At 35.1% G+C, this 22,090-nt stretch overlaps 2 protein-coding genes, 1 non-coding gene and 1 pseudogene across 5 annotated transcripts; 3 read left to right on the plus strand and 1 right to left on the minus strand.

Moving 5' to 3' along the window:
• Positions 1-3,887: 3,887 nt before the first annotated feature.
• Positions 3,888-6,253, plus strand: LOC125193592 (transcription factor bHLH30-like). 2 transcript variants are annotated; one of them, XM_048091423.2, is made up of 2 exons: positions 3,888-4,718; positions 5,639-6,253. In XM_048091423.2, the coding sequence occupies exons 1-2, from the start codon at positions 4,413-4,415 to the stop codon at positions 6,098-6,100; spliced, it is 768 nt and encodes a 255-aa protein (XP_047947380.1). In that variant the 5' UTR covers positions 3,888-4,412; the 3' UTR covers positions 6,101-6,253. The 2 variants fall into 2 exon arrangements, with proteins under 2 accessions (XP_047947380.1, XP_047947381.1); XM_048091424.2 differs by having other exon boundaries at positions 3,893-4,718; positions 5,642-6,253.
• Positions 6,254-6,342: 89 nt separating this feature from the next.
• On the plus strand, positions 6,343-6,413 carry TRNAG-GCC (transfer RNA glycine (anticodon GCC)). The gene has a single exon. It is a non-coding gene; the product is annotated as a tRNA-Gly (tRNA).
• A 3,111-nt stretch (positions 6,414-9,524) lies between these two features.
• On the plus strand, positions 9,525-14,227 carry MEE18 (maternal effect embryo arrest 18). Its single transcript, XM_048090056.2, has 14 exons — positions 9,525-9,813; positions 10,193-10,309; positions 10,396-10,528; positions 10,680-10,776; positions 11,534-11,577; positions 11,795-11,951; positions 12,074-12,145; positions 12,388-12,471; positions 12,637-12,738; positions 12,880-12,927; positions 13,164-13,289; positions 13,494-13,586; positions 13,706-13,900; positions 13,979-14,227. Exons 1-13 carry the CDS (start codon positions 9,573-9,575, stop codon positions 13,823-13,825), a joined length of 1,434 nt encoding a protein of 477 aa, XP_047946013.1. The 5' UTR covers positions 9,525-9,572; the 3' UTR covers positions 13,826-13,900; positions 13,979-14,227.
• Positions 14,228-14,564: 337 nt separating this feature from the next.
• Positions 14,565-19,583, minus strand: LOC125195216 (uncharacterized; annotated as a pseudogene). Its single transcript, XR_016129057.1, has 4 exons — positions 17,942-19,583; positions 17,635-17,853; positions 15,180-17,401; positions 14,565-15,147 (listed from the first exon to the last, which is right to left on the minus strand). The product of XR_016129057.1 is annotated as an uncharacterized LOC125195216 (transcript).
• Positions 19,584-22,090: the final 2,507 nt, after the last annotated feature.

A 22,090-nucleotide genomic window follows, 5' to 3' on the forward strand; every position in this document is an offset into this window, starting at 1 on the left:
ATTCAATTAAAGTAATTGAATATGATCTAATGGGTCATTTAATAAAGATGAGATAAAGTGATTGAGCTATTTGGATGACACATAGCAAATCTTAGGCTCAATCGGGTGGTTCGTGAATGAAAGGATATTACTATAAACTTTATGTAGAGGCTTGTTTACCGAATTCATGTAAACGTCCTTCATATATCGAGCTACGCTGCCAACGCAGTCTAGGAGTTTTGTGCAGACTTCGATTAGATCGTCGTCGATAATGAGGGCCTAAAGGGTCACACTATAAGTGTATTTTGATCCGCTCAAGGGTACAAAGTTGGAACTGCGTATTATATCTAATGCTAGTCCAAGTGGGAGATTGAAAGGAAATGGGCTAGAATTAGATTAATATAGATTAATTAATTATAGTTGGGCTATAATTATATTAGTTCATAAGCCCAACAATCATGAAACCCTAGTGACTCTTCATCTATATAATGGTTATTTATTCTCCATTGTGGGACATGAGAAATAGCGTAACATTAGAGAGAAAATACGTAAAGCTTTGTAGAGAGAATTCCTAGCATTCTTCTACGGAGCAATTGTACCGGGATAGTTCCTGCATCGGATTGGATTGCACGTGGACCTCGATAGTAGTGGATTCAACTTGCAGGATTCAATCGCAGAAGAAAACAACACAACAAGTAAGATTTAGTTCCGTTGTGTTTTACATGCTCAACTTGCAATATGATTATGAATCTAGATCTGTATTCTTGTATGCAATTTCCGCTGCGCTCATTAGATGAATACAAGAAAACCCAACACAGAGGTGTAGCAGCATGATTGCTGCAACGAGAAGCTTCCAAGAAGGTGCAAGGGCCATTTCTTGAAAATGTGATGGCTATATTTGGTGGAGATAAGTGTTGGATTTATGAATCAATTGAAAAGGGAAAGTCTATTTATAGAAGGAAATAGTAGCAAATATGCATGCATTTGAATGTCCATGTCTACCTTAGAAACACGGTGAAGCATAAATAGATTCAAAACTCTGTTTCGTGGAAGGGAAGCTCCTCTACTTCATTTTAAAGACATGAAATTTGTACCATATCTGTTTATATGAACTACTTGGCTAGCTGCTGTTGAATTTTTATGTCAAAATCAATTTAAAAATTAATGGCGTAGCGTCTCCATTCTCAAATAAATAAGCTCTGCCTTTTGAACTGAGATTCATCATTTCCTCTTTTTGAAGTACTCTATGGCTTATAATCATTTGGGCCTTTTATTTTATCTGCTATACTACATTACAGCCCATCATCCCTATATTGCACAACAAAATAATTAGGTCTTAGGGTTTAGGTTAACAAAGAAGAGGGTTTACTTATAAGAAAAGGAATGAAACTTTATTGACAAGTCGCACGATTTTACGAAATAATTTGGTTCCGTTTAATATTTTGTAAAGACATTTTTCATCGAATTGTTTAAATTTCTAAATACATCACTGACTAGACTAATCATCAACGTTCTTTTTTCTTAGCAATATGAGGTTCAAAATTAGGCCTGCAGGTAAACTGAATCTAGACTCGACAATTCCAATAAGAAGTCAAAATGTTGATGAGAAAGATACCTCTCAACGAATAGTAGCTAAGTCAACTACTCCCTCCGTCCCGACTAAGATGACGTATTACTTGGCCGGCACGGGATTTTAAGAATTATTGGTTAAAGTGTTTAATTGGAGAGAGAGAAGGTGAGTATAAGTATTAAAGTAGAGAGATAAAGAAATATGGATATTTTAATAGGAGTGAGAAAAAGTGGTTGAGTGTATTAATTGGAGAGAGAAAGTTACCAAAAAAGGAAATGTGTCATCTTAGTTATGACAAACTAAAAAGGAAAACGTGTCATCTTAAGCGGGACGGAGAGAATATAAAATAATTGAAATCCTATGTCTTCGTTCAAATTAATTATAGATTGTCAAGAATCTGATGTCAAAGTGAGTAGTTTAGGCGGCAGTTGACCAAATATGGTATACTAATATGAATATCAAATAATTTCACTCGATTCAATTTTATTTTTGAAGTAGAAAAATTAGATGATGACTAAAAGAGGATGAAGAGAATACTAATGCTACTCATTCAAAATCAAAAGAATTGACAAAAAATTATTCGAAGCTTTACTTAAACATTGAGTCATGGGCCATTATTACGCCATCACAATTCACAATTATAATGCTCACTTCGTCCCTCCGTAATAGAGGCACTTCTTTTCGGTACGAGATTTAAGAAAAATTGTTTTAAATGAGTTGAATAAAAGAAGGAATAAATTAGAAATGAAAAAAGTAGAAAGATGAGAGAGAATAAAGTACTTTTTGTCAAAAAATGATATTGTTGGCAATTAAAACTAAAAATAACATATAACTGTCTCACATCGGCGTCAAGAGAAAACTAAAACTAGTAGGAGTATATAAGTCTCATGGGCCCCTCCTCCTATCACCAATTGGTTTTAGGATGGAACCCATGGATTTCTATCATGGTACCAGAGCGGGTCGCCGACTGTAGGTCAAATTTATCTAACCCAGCAGTATATCTGGGCCGAAACCGGAAAAATGACTGACCCAGCAGTATATCTGGACTTAAAATTTGGGCCAAGTGGTCCAACCGATCGAAAAAAAATTGGGCCGATTGTCCAATCGATTAGAAAAAAGTCCAACCCCTCCAAGGTTCACCTTGAAGGGTTTGAGGGAGGGTGTTGGCAATTGAAACTAACTCCTCCTATTACCAATTGGTTTTAGAATGGAACCCATAAAATTTTATCAGAAATAACTCAGCTGCAATGGAACAATCTAAAAAAAAATATGACTCAACTACCGAGGGAATAGTATACATAGTAGTTCACTTAGCTGCAATAGAACAATCCAAAAAGAAATATGACTCAGCTACTAAGAGAATAGTATGAATAGTAGTTCACTCATAACGTGCGAGTTGTATTATTAGAGATTTATTACAGTGGGTTGGCGAGTTGTAATATTAGAGACTTATTACAGCGGAGAGGGTCAACAACATTGGTGCGTAACTGCGCAATGATGATGAAATTAAAATATTAAGTTAGGAATCGGGTATAGAAAAATTATGAGAAAAAAGGTAAAGAGTAAAAATAAAGAAGAGAAAGAGGAGAGAGAGTCTAAATATGTAAAGAATCATACTCCCTCCGTCCCGGAGTATTAGACTCACTTCTTTTGGGCACATGATTTAAGGAATTGATATTTAAATAATTAAAGTGGAGAGAGTAAAGTATGAGAGAGGGAAAAAGTAGGAGAGATACGAGAGAAAAAAGTAGGTGGAGAATAAAATAAGATAGTTGCTTTTTGCTAAAAAAAGGAAATGAGTCTAATATACTAGGACATCCCAAAAAGGAAAGTTGGTCTAATACTTTGGGACGGAGGGAGTATAATAATACCCTTATGATATGTTTTGGTAGGAATGATAATTCATCTGTGAATGGAAATCTATGAACAAGTTAGCACTCCTACCAAACATAGCAAGGTTGAAGGGCATTTAAAAAATTATCTAAAAGTAAATTATCTAAAAGTGCAACTTAAGGAGCAGTATTTATCAATTTTTAGAGCAGTATTTATCAAACAGTCTTATATTAGTGACATGCAAATACTAGTAGATTAATGTGGAGTGAGCTAAAAAAATTCTAATAAATCATAATTTATTTATTAATCGGTTATTTCAATTTAACCAGCTGGTTATTACCAAAAGCCAAAAAAAAAATGGTTTTACTTTTACTTGTTTCGATGACGAACCGAATAATCAGCGATTCTAGTTAGCTGCAGTTAAAAATTCGCTGTCCGTTGACTAAATTTTTGTGTATTTTTTAGTAGTAGTTCCGTTCCGAATGCAATATAAATATCACACAAAGTTATGCTATTCGTTTATCCCCCTTAATTTCTTCAATTTGAGTTTGCAAGAGATTTAGAAATGCAGGAATTCGACACCGTCAAAAAGAAAAAGAAGCTAATTTGCCTCTAGTTCTGCGTCTTCATCCTATCCCACTACCACTTCGCCTTCTTGATTTTGTCATCCCCCCTTCATATAATTAAAGCAATGTCCACGCCATTGCTGATAATCACAATCCCTTCAGTTGCAACCCTCAAAATTCAGTCAAAAATGCTTGCTTTCTGGTTTTCCCTCGCCACTCGCCCCCCTGGCCTCGACCCATAAATCCTATTTTCAAGTTTTTGAAAAAACTTTCATTTTGTGCTGACGCCTATTTTTCAGAATTTCTTGAAGCTTTATATTAGTGACTCAAGATTATTACTTTGACTCATGAAGCATGTGTTATTTGTGGCATGCTCTGTGCTGATATCTTGCAACGAATATTATTTGTCTTGATATTGAGATTTTTACATTTCACTTTAACTACACATTTAAGAATCTTGTAGTATGATGCAGTGTGAGAATGAGTATGGTTTCAGCATTGAGTCTGATGTGTATCAATTGCTGCATAACTCAACTATGAATGTTGAAAAACGGGGGTGTTTGTCTACCCCTGTTAAGCATTCTTTGGTGTTGGATGGTGAGAAGGGGGAGTTAGTCAAGGCTTGTGGGAGAGTGGGGAAAAGAAAAGGGGTTTCAGGGACGAAGACAGAAGAGGCTTTGAGGAGTCATAGCGAGGCAGAGAGACGAAGGAGGGAAAGAATCAATGCACATTTGGAGAGCCTCCGTGAGCTTGTACCGAACAATGAAAAGGTCCGTTGTGTCAATGTATAGATGCTTGCTTTTGAATGTTGATTAGTTCTATTGTTGATTACTAGTGTGCTTTAAGATGTAGTTTTATAGTTTGTTTACATTTTCCATCATTTTTGTCTATTGTTTGATTGGTAATATTGACTACTCGTGTGCTTTTATATCATTGATCTGATGCACTTCTTGTTTAGCCCCCTTTCATGAGAGGTTAAATGCTAAATAGTAGGAAAAGACTGAGTTTTTTATGAACTAGGGATTGATTGTCTTCATGGAATGTGGACTGTGTGTGTCTTCTATTACTATACTCGACTAAAATATTAGACGCGTGTGAGTATATTGTCCTTTGAATTTAGTAAGTGAGGTATTCTACTCTTGCAATGTTCAACTCCATTGTTATCTAATCAAACATTTCTTCTGTATTTAGGAAGTGAGGCTATACTTTGATGTGATTGAATGATGATTTTGGTTGGATGGAAGGCTAACTACCTGCAGATGTGGGTGGGGATTACATTTTATGTTGAGTCTCACAAGTCAATTTTTGCACCAATTATTTGTTTTTGTGCTGATATTATATGACACATTGTTGTTGTCTGGATTCAATAATGAGTTAGACGTGATCAAGTAACGTTGAGCAGTGACTACGACATCTGCTGCAAATTTTGACTTGACAGTAATGACCCTCCCTAGTTATGATTTAATGCAAAGATTGACAAACCACACTAGTTATATATACTTTACTATGTGTCTGCATCAATCGGATGCTGTGTTTTGTCAGACTCTGACTTTGTCTAATTTGATTTTTCATTGTGTTTTAGCCATAGATGTTTCTAGTTGACATGTTTATGATAATTTTAAGGAACTTTTATGCAGAACTTGTTTTATGCATTAATTTTCAGTTTAATGAAAGTTATTTTGTCAATTAGCAGATGGACAAGGCGACTCTACTAGCTGAAGTCGTTAGCCAAATAAAGCAACTGAGGGAAACCGCGTCACTAGCCAGCGAAGGCCTGCACATCCCGATGGACACGGATGAAGTAAGAGTCGAAAGAGTGGAGAATCATAGTGGTGATGGCTCGTTCTTGCTTATGGCCTCGCTCTGCTGCGAACACTGGCCTGATCTGCTGTCTGATGTGAGGCAGGTGATGAAAAGACTACCAGTTCAAGTGGTGAAGTCCGAGGTATCAACGTTGGGAAGCAGGGTGAAGATTGCGTTCTTGATCACGTCAGTTGAAGGGGACGACGGTGTGGTTGGTTTGGTTCGTGCAGCTTTGAGCGATATTGTTGAGAAGGTGTCTGCATTGGCGGAGTCTGCTGAGCAACTGTTTATCTCTCGTAAGAGGCAGCGTGGTTCTTGCATCGATTCTTCGTCGAACTTGTTGGAGTGAGAGTTGTGTGGTGCTATAGTGTTGTAGATGATGATGGTGGTGAATGCTATATTGTGTGGCTTTTCATGATTTGTATGTTGTAATGGTCCAAAATGGTTTGAATTGGGGTATGAACTCCATTCATAAGTGTAATTTGCATCTGAATATTGACCATTTCTCTTGGTGAATAGGTACTAGCACATTTGTTTGCAAGATCATATGAAACTTGTTATATAGTTAAAACTTATCTAAATACATATCAAGCACCAGTGGTCTAGTGGTAGAATAGTACCCTGCCACGGTACAGACCCGGGTTCGATTCCCGGCTGGTGCATATATTAATTTTCTTTTATTTGGACCTGATAAATGAATCTAAGGTTTTATTTGTTGTTTAAAGAATTTAATAAGTTGCTCGTACAAACACATTTTGTTTGTTATTATTATAATTAGTAATTAATACTACATACTATGAGTTGTGATCAATGTCGAACCCTTCTTAAATACCGAACTAGTGACTAAATTTGGTAATCTTATAGTTATTTTTTTTATTTTTTAAAAAAAATTAATTTTTTTTATTTTTTTAAAAAAAAGTTAAATTTTTTTATTCGATAAAAACTTGCTGGAGTAAATAATGAACTATATTCACTACATAATGAACTAAATGAATGTATGTTATGAAGTAATTTTTCGCACTCATTATATATTGTGTCATAACACATTATGGAGTACTAAACTAATGAAATGAAGTAATAACATAACTGAATGAAGTGATAAACTAACAGAATGAAGTAATAGCATGACTTAATGAAGTAATAAACTAACGGAATGAAATACTAAACTAATAGAATGAAGTAATAAACTAACGGAATGAAGTAATAAACTAACAGAATGAAGTAATAATCCTAAACCCAACTGAAAGATAATTATGTCATAACACATTATAAAGTAATACACTAATGGAATGAAGTAATAGCATGACTGAATGAAGTAATAAACTAACGGAATGAAGTAATAAACTAATAGAATGAAGTAATAACATGAATAAATAAAGTAATAAACTAACGGAATGAAGTAATAAGTTCATAACATACTTCATTTAGTTCATTATTTACTTTGACAAGTTTTTATTTAATAAAAAAAATTAAAAAAAATGTAAAAAGAATTAAAAAAAATTAAAAAATTAAAATTAAAATAAAAAAGTTTTTATTAAATAAAATATTAAATTAATTGTATATTAATCCTAACCACAAGATTAAGAAAATGGATGACTCTAATTTGGTCTCTAGTTCGGTCTTTAAGAGTGGATTTGTGATTAATAGGACTCTATATATTATTCATACTTGGATAAGTGAAACCGTTTTAAGTTTCTTTCTTGGTGAAAGTAGTCATTAGATTGTCTTCAAATTCACTTATAAAAGTCCAAAGGTCTTTATAGAGGATCTGAACTGGTAAAATCTTCTTTCGTCACTTTTCTAGTGTAACTAAATTTGGAACTATGAGATAAGCCCTGTGCAATTAGAATCGATACAAGAAGGATCAAAATGAAAAACTTTTACAAATGAAATTTCAATTTTTTCAATCAATTTTCTCAATAAATCAATTTAATCAAATTAAATCAATAAATAGATTATATAAAAACAAATTTATATTTTATGAGACATTGAAACATAAGAGCTTTGGCAGCACAGCGTAGTTTCCTGCTCTTGCCAAGACTCGGCCTTTTATCAATAAATTATTTAGTAGTGCTAAAAAGTAGCTAAATGCTAATGCAGTATGTTATTCAGATAGATTAATATTTAAAATTTAAGTAATGCAACATATATTTCTTAATTACTACTACTATTATTTAGACAAAAAGAGTTGAATATAAGTATTGTTTTATATGTAACTAAACATGCATAAATGAAAGCAAATAAATATGACAAATGGAAAACTAGGGTTGAATCAATTAAAGAAGGGAGTAGATTGGTATTGATTTTATTGGCTTTCAATTAATTCAGTTATAAATCTAACCTCAAGGGAATTTCTATGGAATTTGTTTGTAAAAGTTATTTGGACTAATAAAATTGGGTTATCCTTTCGATATATATCCAATATTCAATTGGATAATCTAGATTTTTCTGAAATATAAGTACTTAGAACTCGATCCGATATTCCAAATTACGATTATCATATAGTACTCAATATCCATATTACTTTTGAATCGAATCGAGAAATATCCAATGCCCGATATCCGGATGAATAGCCTCTGAAAGAGGTTGTATTTCAAACTCAAGTCTTCAACATTAGTTTTTATTTATGAGTGAACTACATAAATGGTACCTGATCTTTCACTTTCGCACGTAAATGGTACCTGATCTTTATTTTATATCGTTTTTGGTACCTCTAAATCACATTTTTGGTACTTGATGCAATTTTCTTCCCAAAATGCCCTTTAAACAAATATATTTTCCCATTTATGTCATAGAGGGTATTTTGGACATCCATAAAATTAGTACCAAAAGTGATATTATAATATCTTCTTTCATTATCCTAATTCATTATACTATTATTATTAATCAATATTAATATTATTATTTTAATATTATAAATTAATAATTAATTCATTTTTAATATCATTCAAATATAAATTTAATTATAGTTATAATTATATTTAATTATTATAATAATATTATTATTATAATACTAAAAACTAATAGTAATTAATAAATAATTGTAGTATAATTATATAAATTATAAATCACATAATATTATGTAATAATAATAATAATAATAATTATTATTATTAACTAATCAATATAGCCGTAATAAAAATTTAACATTGTGAACTGTAATGATATAAAAGTTGAATATTATTAGTTAGGTGTTTCAACCTTAAAATGAGTATAAAATAATTTAATAAAATATATTCAATTAATTTAATTATTTTAAATAATTAATTTAATTAGGAATTTTGTTTTTTATTTATATAATGCAATAAGATGTATGTATAAAACATTAAAAAGAAAGAAGAAAAAGAAGAAAAAAGAAAAAAAGAAGGAAGAAGAAACATAAATTAAGGAGAAAAAAGAAAAAAAGAAAGGAAGATAAAATACTAAAAAGAAAGAAGAAAATGAGAAAAAAGAAAGAATAAGGAACTAAATAAGAAAAAAAGAAATAAGAAAGGAAGAAAAAATAATCACATATTTGGTATACCATTTAATTGAAATTTCTAAAAATATCCTCCATGAAAAAAAATCACATATTTATTACCTAGGGTTATTTTTGTCACTAGATACTAAAAACGATATAAAATAAAGATCAGGTACGCGAAAATGAAAGATCAGATACCATTTTCGCTCTTTATTTATAGTAAATGCATTTCAAAATTGATGCTACTATAAGACAAAAAAAAAGTTTGAAAGGTCGAAGATAAAATTGGAAATAGAAGGGAAAATAGGAGATAGTACTGAAATTCAGGTGGAGGAGAGTGTTGGCTTGAACAACAGTGATTATGGCGGATACTTGTTTGGGACCCCCGCTTTTCAAGCCTCCTCATTCTCTTTTAAATACCCCAAATCAAATCTCTTTTCCCTTCCTTCTTCTCTCTCATCACCGTTCCACGCCATTTTCCAGAAACCTCTCTCTCATGGCGCCCTCTTCTAATCCCATTCCCTCCCATCATTCTCACTGCTCTTCTGCTTCCACCTCTCCAAAAAGCCTCTCTTCTCACCCCTCTTTGCTTGTCTTTTCGGGTACGTCATCTTTTTTACTTTCTTGCTAATGAAAAATTGGGTGTTTTGGATTTCGTAATGCTGGGATTTGAATGTTAGTTCTTGATGATTTCCTGGTAATTAAGCCTTAACCAATGCCTAATTAGGATTAATGAACAAGAAAATTTTGTATTGTGATTGTGCTCTCAACTGCTAACCCGTTTTTGCATTTTAATCAACCAATGTGATTTTAGCACTGCCATGTTAATAAGTCTGACATAAGAAAATGGGTGAATTGGAATCTAAGGATCATGTAGTTGTAGTGGAGAATTTGATATAAAACCTGCATTATATTGATGTGAAACGAAGATTTTCATTATCTTTCGTGTCGAAGCAATATTGAAACTTTGCAGTGTTGCAGGAGGAACTGCCTTCAATGGTGTTGTGGAAGAGCTCAAGAGCTTAACAGTCCATGTGGCTCATGTTCTCCCTGTTTCTGATGATGGGGGGAGCACGGCGGAGATTGTTCGTGTTCTTGGTGTGTTGTATATTGACCCTGTCATTTCAGGAACTGACATAGGTTTTGAGGAATCATGTGATACTGACATGGATTCTTGTTTGCAGGAGGGCCAGCTGTTGGAGACATTCGGTCGAGATGCTTGAGACTATCTGATCCGAGTACCTCTGAGGGTCTTGCAGTTCGGACATTGCTAGGTCACCGGTTGCCCCTTGAAGCACAAAAGGCGAAGTTCGAATGGTAGTGAGAGAAATCTTGTTTTAGTGATCCCTTTCCACTGGTTCTTTATTCTTCTTTGGGCTATTTTCATCTGAAGTCTTGAGATCTTCTTGCGAATTTACTGTATTTTTTGAACAATGATTGCTTGTCTGATAAGTTGACAATTCAACAGGTACGATATTGTAGAAGGAAACCATTCTCTGTGGACAGGTGTCTCAAAACCATACAGGGAGACTATTCGAGCATTTTTGGTTTATTTCCAGAATCAGGTCCGTGTTAGTCCTGAGCATGTTGCTCTTATTAGTTATTACTCAGTGCTTTCTCAAGCTTGCATATCTCATTGTTCTAACTTATTTCTCTGAAATAGCTTTGTATTGCCTAGTGGTCACTACTCTGTTTCTTTGGTAGGGCTTATTGATTTCCACTTCTCCAAGATGGATCATTTGGTACTTGTTAAATGGCATTACCGCATTAGTGTTTTTCTATTTTTTTGGCACGGAAAGTATTTTTATAGTTTTGATGAAGTTCGGTTGCCATGACTCATTATCATATGATCCATCTAGGATAAGTTGTGAGATTATTTTTGCTAGAGGGGGTGGTTATGACTAATTATCGTAAGACTCTCCATCTAGGATTAAGTTGTGGGATTCAATCTTATGAACCAAACACAATACATATTCAATAATGAAATATAATCTTGCAAACCGAACAGCCCCAAATAGTATTGATTTGAGTTAGCATTTGGTATAATAGCTTTGGTCACTAATTACGTTTTGAATCTTTTGAATACGATTTCGTTTGAATGATATGTTAGAATGTGAGGGCTAATTATCTTTAACCATTGTCTATTTAGTGATTTTATATATGTGCCAAATTTGGTGAGACCATATAATATCCTTGATGCTGTCTTTGGAATATGCTGAATTTTCTAGAATAAACAGTCCACACCTGTATTACCACGTTTCTGTTTTAGTGGTTTATACAATTATGCTCATTATAAATATAGGGAAAAACTATAATTTGCAGATCCTTAGAAGGTCGGATGAAGTATTCTGTTTCAGCAACGGAAGGTACTCAGTTATGTCTGATAAAATTCCCAAAATACATATTCTTGTATTGAATGTATTACTACTGTCTGTCTATCTCTGGATTTCATTGATTGGTAGAGTTTCCTTTGCAAATTATCATTCAATGCAGGATCGAATCAACATGCTGTATATGTGTTATGTTTGCTCTTTTTATTTCAAAATTAAAATGAATATCAGCTCAGTCTTCTCTTACTTGCAGCATCGGAAATTTTTTCTTTGCTGGAGCTCGGATATTCTTTCAGTCTCTAGATGCTGCAATTTTCTTGTTTTCACGTGTGTCACAAATTCCAACAGAAAGCCTGGTCCTACCAGTTATATCCACAAATGATAGGCTTACCTTGGGCTGTGAATTATGGGTACGAATACATGTATTTCGCCATAGGATGCTTTCTGACATCGCACCATGCCAGGCTTGTGAAATTTAATTATGAGTTGATTTCACAAGTTAAAATCTACACTTTCTTTGATTGTTTTCTAGGATGGAACCATAATACGGGGTCAGAATGAAATTTCACATCCAACCAGTGGATCTATGCAGCCTATAGATAAGGTAAATATGATTAAAAGTTCACGTATGTTGATATCCCTCTTTAGTTTCGCTGGCTGGTAGTGATTGATAAAATCCCTCAATTTTCGCCAGTATAGCACTGTGTTATCAGTTCATACGATTTGAGGTTTTATTATTGGACAGGTCCTGGTCTTATTTTTCAACTCATCTTCTATTTTTCTTTGGGTACTGCATCACAGTGTAAATTCCTGTATGTTTGATTGAAGAGGTGGTTTCTTCTACAGAGTCACTCTTCAGTTCGAACTCTTCCTTCAAGAATAAAGCGGGTCTTTTACATGTCTAGCGAAGGCAGCAATTTATTGCATGAGGTAGGAGCTCTTTTAGCTTGTATCATTGGATTACGACTCATAATTTAAGTTTGTGATTATGCTGTATGCACATGTTACATGCTTCTAACAACCAGACTCAAGGCCAAGGAATGAACGCGTTCTCGATTTGAAATACTTTCTCATGATTTTATGTTTTTGTTACAGGTATTTCCTTCTGTAAATCCATCTGTCTTAGATCAGCTGAACAGCGTCGACTGCATTATCTATGCCATGGGTTCACTGTTTACTTCGATATGCCCCTCTCTTGTAAGCACTGGTCCCTCTCTTGTAAACACCCTCTTTTGGGTTGTTATATGCTATGCTTAAAACCTTGTCACTATTTGTGACCCTTTAGCTTAAATACCCCCTTTTGAGCATTGAGTACATAACTTGAGGCCTTCTTTTCAGGTTTTACGTGGAATTGGTGAAAGTATTTCTTCAAGATCATGTCCCAAGGTATTAATACATTTTTAAGCTTGAAATATCTTGATCGTACGTCCTTCAGTTTTTCTTGCCTAATTAATATGATTTGATCTCTTTAATTGAATTTTCGGCTGTGTAATGGGTTTTACCATTATTAACTTTTTTTTTTTTGCCATATACGTATGTTCATATGATTGTATCTATGTTATGTTCAGATGATCTCATTTTCTTACAATCAATCATGTCTTGAATGTTGTCGTTTTTTGAAGGTGCTTCTCTTGAATGGTACGCATGATAGAGAAACTGGCGGCTTTACAGCTTCCTGCTTTGTGACAGCTATTGCCGATGCTCTGAACAGAACGTATGGCGATCCTCATAAGAGTCTAAACAGTCCTGTAAGTATCCCAACTTTCTTTTATAAAATTATTTATTTTATTCTTTTATCGTTGCTTAGTGTTTTGTGAAACATGAGAAACTCTTCTTGAATTTTACTCAACTATATATGGTTGACTCTACCTCATGTAATTATGTGAGTTGTGTTATTTTGACCATAAAAAAACTTAAATATGAACCCAAATATTTTTCGCATCTTTTTGTAGCCTAACCAATACATCAACACAATATTTGTGCCCAAAGGTGGTCAGATTCTCATTGATACTGATAAATTGGCTGCGCAAGGGATCTCTCATGTGGTATGTGTTCTTTGATGCAATATATACACGTGAACTAAAGCTACTAAACAGCGTTGCTTTAGTAGCATGTGAATTGCTTCTGACGTGTTAATCTTTTGTTGGTTATCTTGAAATTGTAGGTAACTGTTGAATCAGTACACGATGCAGCAGCGGGCATAATCTATGATCCGACATCCCTAATACAGTCTATGGCGAATCTGTTGACTGAATCCACGACAAAGGACATAACTTCAACTTGATCTAGGTTCAGTTCCAATTTCTTCGCGTTCCACACAGATCATTATCTTAGTTTCTGTTGGGCCTCTTCTGCTGAGGTGAATGCTTCAAACCTCTTCCGTTGCAGGTTATGATTGATACTTTATTCGGTTTTTTGATTGGGAAAATTTATCTAGGTGAAGGTATTGGCTGGAGCTCATTTCTTGATTTTTACCTGATGATGGGTGGTATTCACTCGATTCTAGTACAGCATTTGTACATGTATTTTTTGAAGATTGAGATGTGGTAGGAAACTTTAGTAGATATGGGTAGATGTAATGGCTAGATTTGCAATACAGGATGTTGTATGTAGTAAATTGATTAATCTCTTCTCTCTGAAACCAAGAATGGGCACTACTATAGTATACTACTCCACTTCTGAACAATCTTCTTTTAAATGGCATTGATGCATACCGTTGCTTCAATTAAAACAATCAAACTTAAAGATGGAAGCATTTTTGGTGTTGAGTAGATTAAATTGTTTACTTTCTACTATCTTACATTTAAAAATTGCCATTTCTTCATTCAAATTCGTTCTTTTTTTTATGAGTGTCAATATATCCATTTCAATTCTGAATTACTTTTGTACTATCATAAAATTTGAAATAGTCCCTTTCATCAGAAGAATAATTCAAAGCATAAAACTGGGAGTAATTTCAGATCTAATTGGTGACTGTGTTTGATAACATAAAATTTGATGTAGATAAAGATAAGTTCAATGAATAAAGCATAGAAAACATAAAACAAAACTGTCAATTTACACAGCAATGCAAAACTCATAAATACGTCGGCCCTCTCTGCATTTGCTTTACCAAATAAGGTGACAATTTCTCATTTTACCTCATTATCATCTACTAATTCCTATCATTGGAGTTAAGAAGCAGAAAAAATTGGGAGAAATTTCAGATCTACTAGCTGACGAAGTTTGAAAACATAAAATTAGATGTAGAACGTAGATATAGATAAGTTCAATGAACAAAGCATAGAAAACATAGAACAAAACGGTGAATGGAATTACACTGATAGCAATGCAAGGCTCATAACCCTCTCCGCATTTGCTTCACCAAATAAAAGTAAGGTGTTGCCCTCTGTGATTTAAGCTTCATCCCAAAAACCCATGTTTGATTTTCTGCAGCTCTGCTATAGCTTCCTTCATATTAATCCTTTTATTAGGGGAATGTGCAGAACACTTGCATGCCAACTCCAATATGGATGTTGTGAATTCCACAATTTTGTCACCATTTTCTTCTTCAACATTCATTACTATGTTGGCATCTATAACTTGATATGTGAATTCTGGAACTGACTTTTCATAACTTGATATGTGAATTCTGGAACTGACTTTTCAACCCAACTCTTCAAGCTTAGATCTCCAACAAACATGTCGTCACTTGGCCTTTTTCTCGTAAATACTTCCATCAACATCACACCATAGCACCTTGTAGAGACTAGTCCTTCTGAACCATACTCTAAAATCACAAAAAAGCCATACTCTACCAGTCAGTAAACAAAAGACTTCATTTATTAAAAAGTACATACATAATTGATGTAGAATAACAAATCACCTGGAGCAATGTAACCCAGTGTTCCCAGGGTGTTGGTTAACACCATGCTATCTCCATTGCATAGCAACTTTGCTATCCCAAAATCGCTTACATGGCCAACCATATCTTCATCTAACAACACATTACTAGGCTTCAAGTCGCTTTGAACAGTAGGTGTTGAACAACCATGGTGAAGATACTCCAAAGCAGATGCAACATCAATCATTATATTCAATCTTTCCATAAAATTCAAGCAATCATTACGAGAATATAACCATTTCTCAAGGTTTCCATTGGGCATATATTCAAGCACCAATGCCTTGAACTCTTCATTGGAACAGCAACTTAAAACGCTGGTCAGACACCTATGCCGAATGCTACGAAGTATCTCACATTCGACATCAAATCTCCTTGAAATGCCTTGTAGTTGAAGATTGAACACCTTAACAGCGACAGCATTCCCATCATTAAGAATTCCTTTGTAAACAGAGCAAGAACTTCCAATTCCAAGTAAATTGCTCTCACTGAGTTGTTCAGTTGCTTGCATAAGCTCATAATAAGATATTCTTTCTGGAACAACGGATATCATCTCATCAACTTCTCTAGTTGTCTTAACTTTCCTTTTGCATCTGATTAAGATAAAAGCCAAAGATACAAACGAAATGAAAGCCACAACCCCAAAAGCCACAAATAAAGCTCGTCCCACCTTCTTCCTCTTTGATAGTACATGATTAGAAACTCCTGGGCAAACAGGGACAAGGAATCTAGGGATTCCGCACAATGCCCCATTGCCCTTAAAAGAATCCATAGTAAAGTTTCTGAAAGAGCCACCACTAGGTATTTCTCCACTCAAACTATTGAAAGAGACATTGAAATAGTTGAGGTATTGAAGCTCTTCCAAAGACTTTGGAATTGAACCAGAGAGGTTGCTGTGGGACAAGTCAAGAGTCACCAAACTGATCATGCTTCCCATGGAAACTGGAATAGAACCTTCTAGTCTGTTATTTGCCAAAGAAAGATTTGCCAAATTCTGCAACTTTCCAATAGTGTCGGGAATAGACCCTGACAACTGATTCATGGAGAGATCAATAGATATTGTTGCTCCTAAGTTACTTATCTCTCGAGGTATAAACCCAGTTAATGAATTTGAGGACAAATCAAGATTCAGCAAATCTTTAAGGTCCCATAAGCTCAACGGTATGCTTGAATGAAACATGTTGGCATTTAGAAAAACAACTCTTAAAGAAGAGACATTTCCCAAACATTTAGGAATTGAACCTGAGAATTAATTTTGGCGAATCGCTATACCATTCAGGTTGTATAAATAACATATAGCCTCTGGAAAGGGACCTTGCAACATGTTTGCACCAAGATTTAACAGTTGAAGGTTATGCAAGTGTTTAATAGAAAGAGGAATATTGCCAGATAACCCATTGTCATGTAAATCCAAGGTCATCAAGCTTGTTAAATTGGCTATTTGAACAGGAATGGCGCCGTTCAATTTGCAGCCGGCGGCATAGATTTGTTGGAGTGAGGAAGATAAATTCCCGATAGAAGGTGGAATGGCGCCATACAGAGGATTATTACTTAAAGCCAAACGATTTAAAGACCTGCAATTTGACAATGAGGTAATGAAATCGAGGTTTGAAGAAAGATTGTTGCTGAACAGTTCAAGGCGTTGGAGAAGTCTTAGGTTGCCTAGATCAGTAGGTATGAAACCACTCAATTTGTTTCCATAAAGCGCGAGAATTCTGAGATGAGAACAATTGGAGATAGAGTTGGGTATTGGTCCAAAAATGGAATTTTGGCAAAGAAAAAGATATTCAAGGATGGGAAGAGCTTCATCTTTGCACAAAGTGGTTGGAAGAACTCCGGAGAGGGCATTCCCAGCAAATGAAAGAGCTTCAAGAGTAGAAATGTTAAAGAGGTCATGTGGAATGGAACCACTCAAGTTATTGTCTTCTGAAATTATACTTTTCAGCCGGTTAAGTTGGCCAATTTCAGTGGGAATAAACCCTGCATGCAAAAGATTAGATTAAAGTGCCAAGTGTAATGAAATTGTAATTCTGGATATTTGATGTATTTCAGCTTGGTAAGTAAAAGATATATGTAGTGTAGATACAATTATCTAAAAAATTAGGCAATCTTAACATTTTTGCGACCAGTTGCATTTGGATTGATAAGATAAGAATTCAACTCACGTTAAATATTTTAGTTTTGTTTTTATTTATTACTAAAAGACTTTTTACCTGTCATGTAGTTTTCTGAAATTGCTAAGACGGTTAGCGTTGTAAGATTCCCAACATCCTTTGTAAGATTCCCCGTGAACTTGTTGCTCCATAGGTTTAATTCTTGCAGAGAAGACATATTCAAGAAAATACTAAAAGGTAATGAGCCCTCAATCTTATTTTGTTCAACAGCAAAAAGAATCAAGTTGTGAAGGTTGCCAATCTCAACTGGTAGTGTACCTGTCAAATAATTATGACTATTCAAAATTTCAAACAAACATACACAAATTTATACATCAATATAGTGCGGTAAGAATAAAAACAATACCATTCAAATTGTTACCACCGAGGAATAAAGTGTGAAGAGATGTTAAGTAGCTGATTTCTGCAGGTATCTGCCCACCAATGAGTTGTAGGAGAGGGACAGCAGCTGTAGTTGTGAACAGTGCGATAAATTTGTTGGAATCGCGCCACTTAGCTGATTTTCAGAAAAATAAATCTCAGCAAGAAATGGAAGATTGGTGCACATATCTACTGGAAGACTTGCACTCAAACCATTGCCTGTAAACCCGATAAACACCAGCTTCGACATATTGAAAATCGTTGATGGTATAGCCCCAGAGAGATGATTCCATTCAATATACAGAGTTTCTACATTTTCAAGTCTGCCTAACTCTTTAGGAATTTCTCCACTTAAAGGATTGTAATTTAAGTTAAGGAATTGCAGGCTTGTTAGATTTGAGAGGGATTTTGGGATGGAACCTACAAAGCTGTTGTTGCGTAAATTCAAGTACTCTAGCTGTGGTAGATGACCAAAGATAGGAGGAATCTCTCCTGTGAAGTTGTTAATTCGGAGAGACATGAACTTCAACCTGTGAAGGAATGACAGCTCGTGAGGCAACGCTCCACTGAAGAGGTTGCTGGTGAGGTCGAGGGAGGCAAGGAAGGACAACTGCCCGAGTTGTGGTGGAATGCTGCCGGAGAGATTCATGTAAGAGAGATTCAATGCAGCTACTCTGGTGACGCAAGCTGCAAGACACGCCAATCCAGCTGCAGACGGAGCTCGAATTAGTCCAATTTGCTGCAAGTGTATGAGAAGGGTCAAAGATGATGTTTTGCTTTAATGAAAGAAGAGCAGTTTGATCAGTGGCAAGGCTCATTTTGGCTACACAAGGTGTTTGAAAGGTTACGGTGAGGAATGCATATGCAAGAATGCAATAAAACATTTTCTTCATTCCTACAAATTGGAAGGTGTGGTTGATTGTTGATTATAATTAGAGGGTGATAGAGAGGGAGATATTCTTCTACGATAATATATGAGGCATGCACATGTATAAACAATATACTAGTAAGTTGACATTAATTAAAGATTCCTTGTTAGGGCTAATGTGTTTTTAAAGAAGTGTTTAGTATGATATGAAAATATGTTGTTTGGCAATTGGCAGCAAACAAGATTCGAAATTTATAACAAAGTCAGCAAACATGCAATTTAACATTTTCCCAAACAGTTGATAGGCTATAATTTACAGCTCCTCGCAATCTCAATTCACACAATTATGAAACCATGCAACAAATTTATAATCTCACAAATCAACCTACAGAGTTGAGAAATCAACCCAAGCTACTTGATGGTGAGTGAGCCAAAGAAGTTTCCCAACAAGGCGGGCATCGGGGCAGCCTCTGGATGAGACCCTCTTCGGATCGACCTGCATGATTCGAAAGACAAAGGGCGGAAGAACTCAAGGCTTACCAGACTAAGGGAGAAGAGGGCAAAAGTGTAATATTGCCTCAAATCGGGGCGACGTAAAGAGCACAGATAGTAGTAGTAATATTTAGTCCACCAAACTGGCCCTAGTGTGCATAATTAAGTGTATTTGCCTTTAGTCACTGTGTAAGGCATATACTATACAGCACTACAATATTTATTGGATAAAACTTTTTGAAAGACAGCTAACTTCTCTTTAAAAGAATCAAATGAAAATTATTCTACACATGAACTGCATAAATCACGCCATGCATGCTTAATTGGATCTTATAAATACCCTTACTACTAGTTTCAATTGTCGGTTGAGTAAATTACAAATGAACAGTACACCGGGATTGATTTATAAAAATAATGGAATAACTTACATAGTACTAGGTTGAATTCTATGGAGTATCATTTTTGAACAATTCATCACAAATTAAAGAAAAGCAAACCCAAAATATAGTAATCCCTTTGTCCGTCTACAGTAGAGGCGTTTCTTTTCGACATGATATTTAAGAAATTGGGTTTAAAGTGAGTTAGTGAATGGAGAATAAAGTAGGAGATGAAGAGAGGAGAGAAGAAATATATTCGCCTTTTGCAAAAAATAAAATAAATGACTCAGTTAACAATCCAAAAGAGAATACAACTCAGCGACAAAAGAACGAGGGAGTAATGTATAAGATTGGAATATTCCCGATGGAGTATAGGGTAACAAATAATTAAAATTCAACTTAAAATTAATGCCATTATATGTGGAAGTGATCACTGAGTGACAAGATTGGATGCATCTATCTTTAGATCTTAGATGTATGTACTAGGTTGACTTGTATTATCATAATCCAAAAACAAAATGTATAGCATGGTGTATAGGAATATGTAACCCAATGTTCGTACTGTGTTGGTTAACACCATGCTATCTCCATTGCAAAGCAACTTCACATGGCCAACCATATCTCATCCAACAACAGATTACTTGGTTTCAAGTCGCTTATAATAATAGGTGTCGAATAGCATTGGTGAAGATACTCCAAAGCAGACGCTACATCAGTTACTTCTTACTAATATATTCAATCTTTCCATAAAATATAGTAAGAGCTTATTTGGAATCGAACCACTAAACATGTTCCATTGTAATGATAATGTATTCATTAGGTAAAAGTTGGCCTAATTGAGAGGGAAGAAACCCTGCAAAAATATTTACATATGGAGTATTGTAATTCTCGACATCTAACATCTGTCAACTAGTTTTGTGAGACTTGGAAGTCGGTTAGCATTGTAAGATTCCCAACATCACCCGAGACCTTGCAAATTGCTACTATTGAGGTATAAAAATTGGATTGAATATTTGAATTCATTGTTGTGGCAAAGGCGGGGTACACCATCACGGCGGATGCGACTGTTGGCACAGATCAGACAGAAAGGGGTTCTGGACCCGCGTCCTGGAGGCCTACGACAAGATGGAGCTGATAAGGCTAATTTCATGCATCGGTTATATGATGAAAAGTCATCATTTACTGGGTCTAACACATTGTTTAAGCCAGGTGTGTGAAGGAAATTCGCCAGGTCCAGGAAGAATTGAAGGAAGTGGACTAGCGAAGGAAGGAGGCGAAAAGTGAGCAGAATTGAGGAAGAAAATGGCTAGATGAGGGGAGTCTGAAGCTGAGGGCAAAGAAGACAATTCACACAAAAGAAGCCTCTGCTGGACCCACTTTCACGCCTATATAAGGAGGAGCATGCAACACACATGATATAGACGATAGCTCTCAGCTCACACACACACACACACTTGGAAAATGAGAATTCTGGGGTAGAATAGAGGTCTAATCTTCGGGGAAATTTGTGCAACACCGTCCTCAAGGAGGGCGAAGATACAATCATTTACTTTTTAGCGTTTATGTTTTGATTTCTGTCGAACTTCGCCGTTCGAAGTCGAATTGTTCGTTTTTCTACTTGCTGTTTATCTATGAATTTTATTTCATGTTATGATGGTGTTGATTCTGCGTTGATTTATGTTAATTCTGTTTTTGAGGAGTTTGTTCCGGAGGTTTGATTGTTATTCAAATTGTTGGATGCTTTGCGTACTTGATCTGGGGAATGTGAGTTGATCTGTGGTTGTTGTTGTTGATCTGTGGAGAATCGGCGAATCTGTAGTTATGGAGATAATTTTGACCGGAGTTTGTCTCGGATGCTTGGATCCGGAGTGGATTTAGCATCCGAAGTGTGGATCTGAACAGGGGAATTGAATTGTGCATGGATTTTGAACTTCTGCTTCGTTTTTGTTTTACTTCGTCTAGGAGATAGAGATCTGAGTTTTTGTTGGGTTTCTCGGCGTTTTCTGACGTTCCATCCGTTGGCCGCCGTTGAGTTACTAGCATATTTTTTTCTGTTTTCATCATGTTTCAGTTAAATTCCGATGATGCTTGCATTTGTAGGTAGTTAGGCTTAGAATTGGTTATTTTGCAGCTTTTTTGTCGTACACTTCTATTTTTGGAAAAATGGTCCCCACTGCATGCATCGAGTCTGTCTAGCTAGATTAGGTAGCAATATTACTAGATCTAGAGATAGTTAAATTTCTTTTCCTCTGTCTAGTATAAGTTCCTCAACCCAAATTTGCATGGCAGCAGCCATACCACCCAAAAGCCCTTTAAATGCATGATTTCGCATATGTCCTCGTGGGATCGATCCCTACTTCCCTATACTAATTCAAGTATACGCGGGTTGAGATTTTGA

This window comes from Salvia hispanica, chromosome 4 (assembly GCF_029641045.1).
Source record: "Salvia hispanica isolate PSC_SH4W2 chromosome 4, Shi_PSC_v1, whole genome shotgun sequence".
Lineage (NCBI taxonomy): Eukaryota > Viridiplantae > Streptophyta > Magnoliopsida > Lamiales > Lamiaceae > Salvia > Salvia hispanica.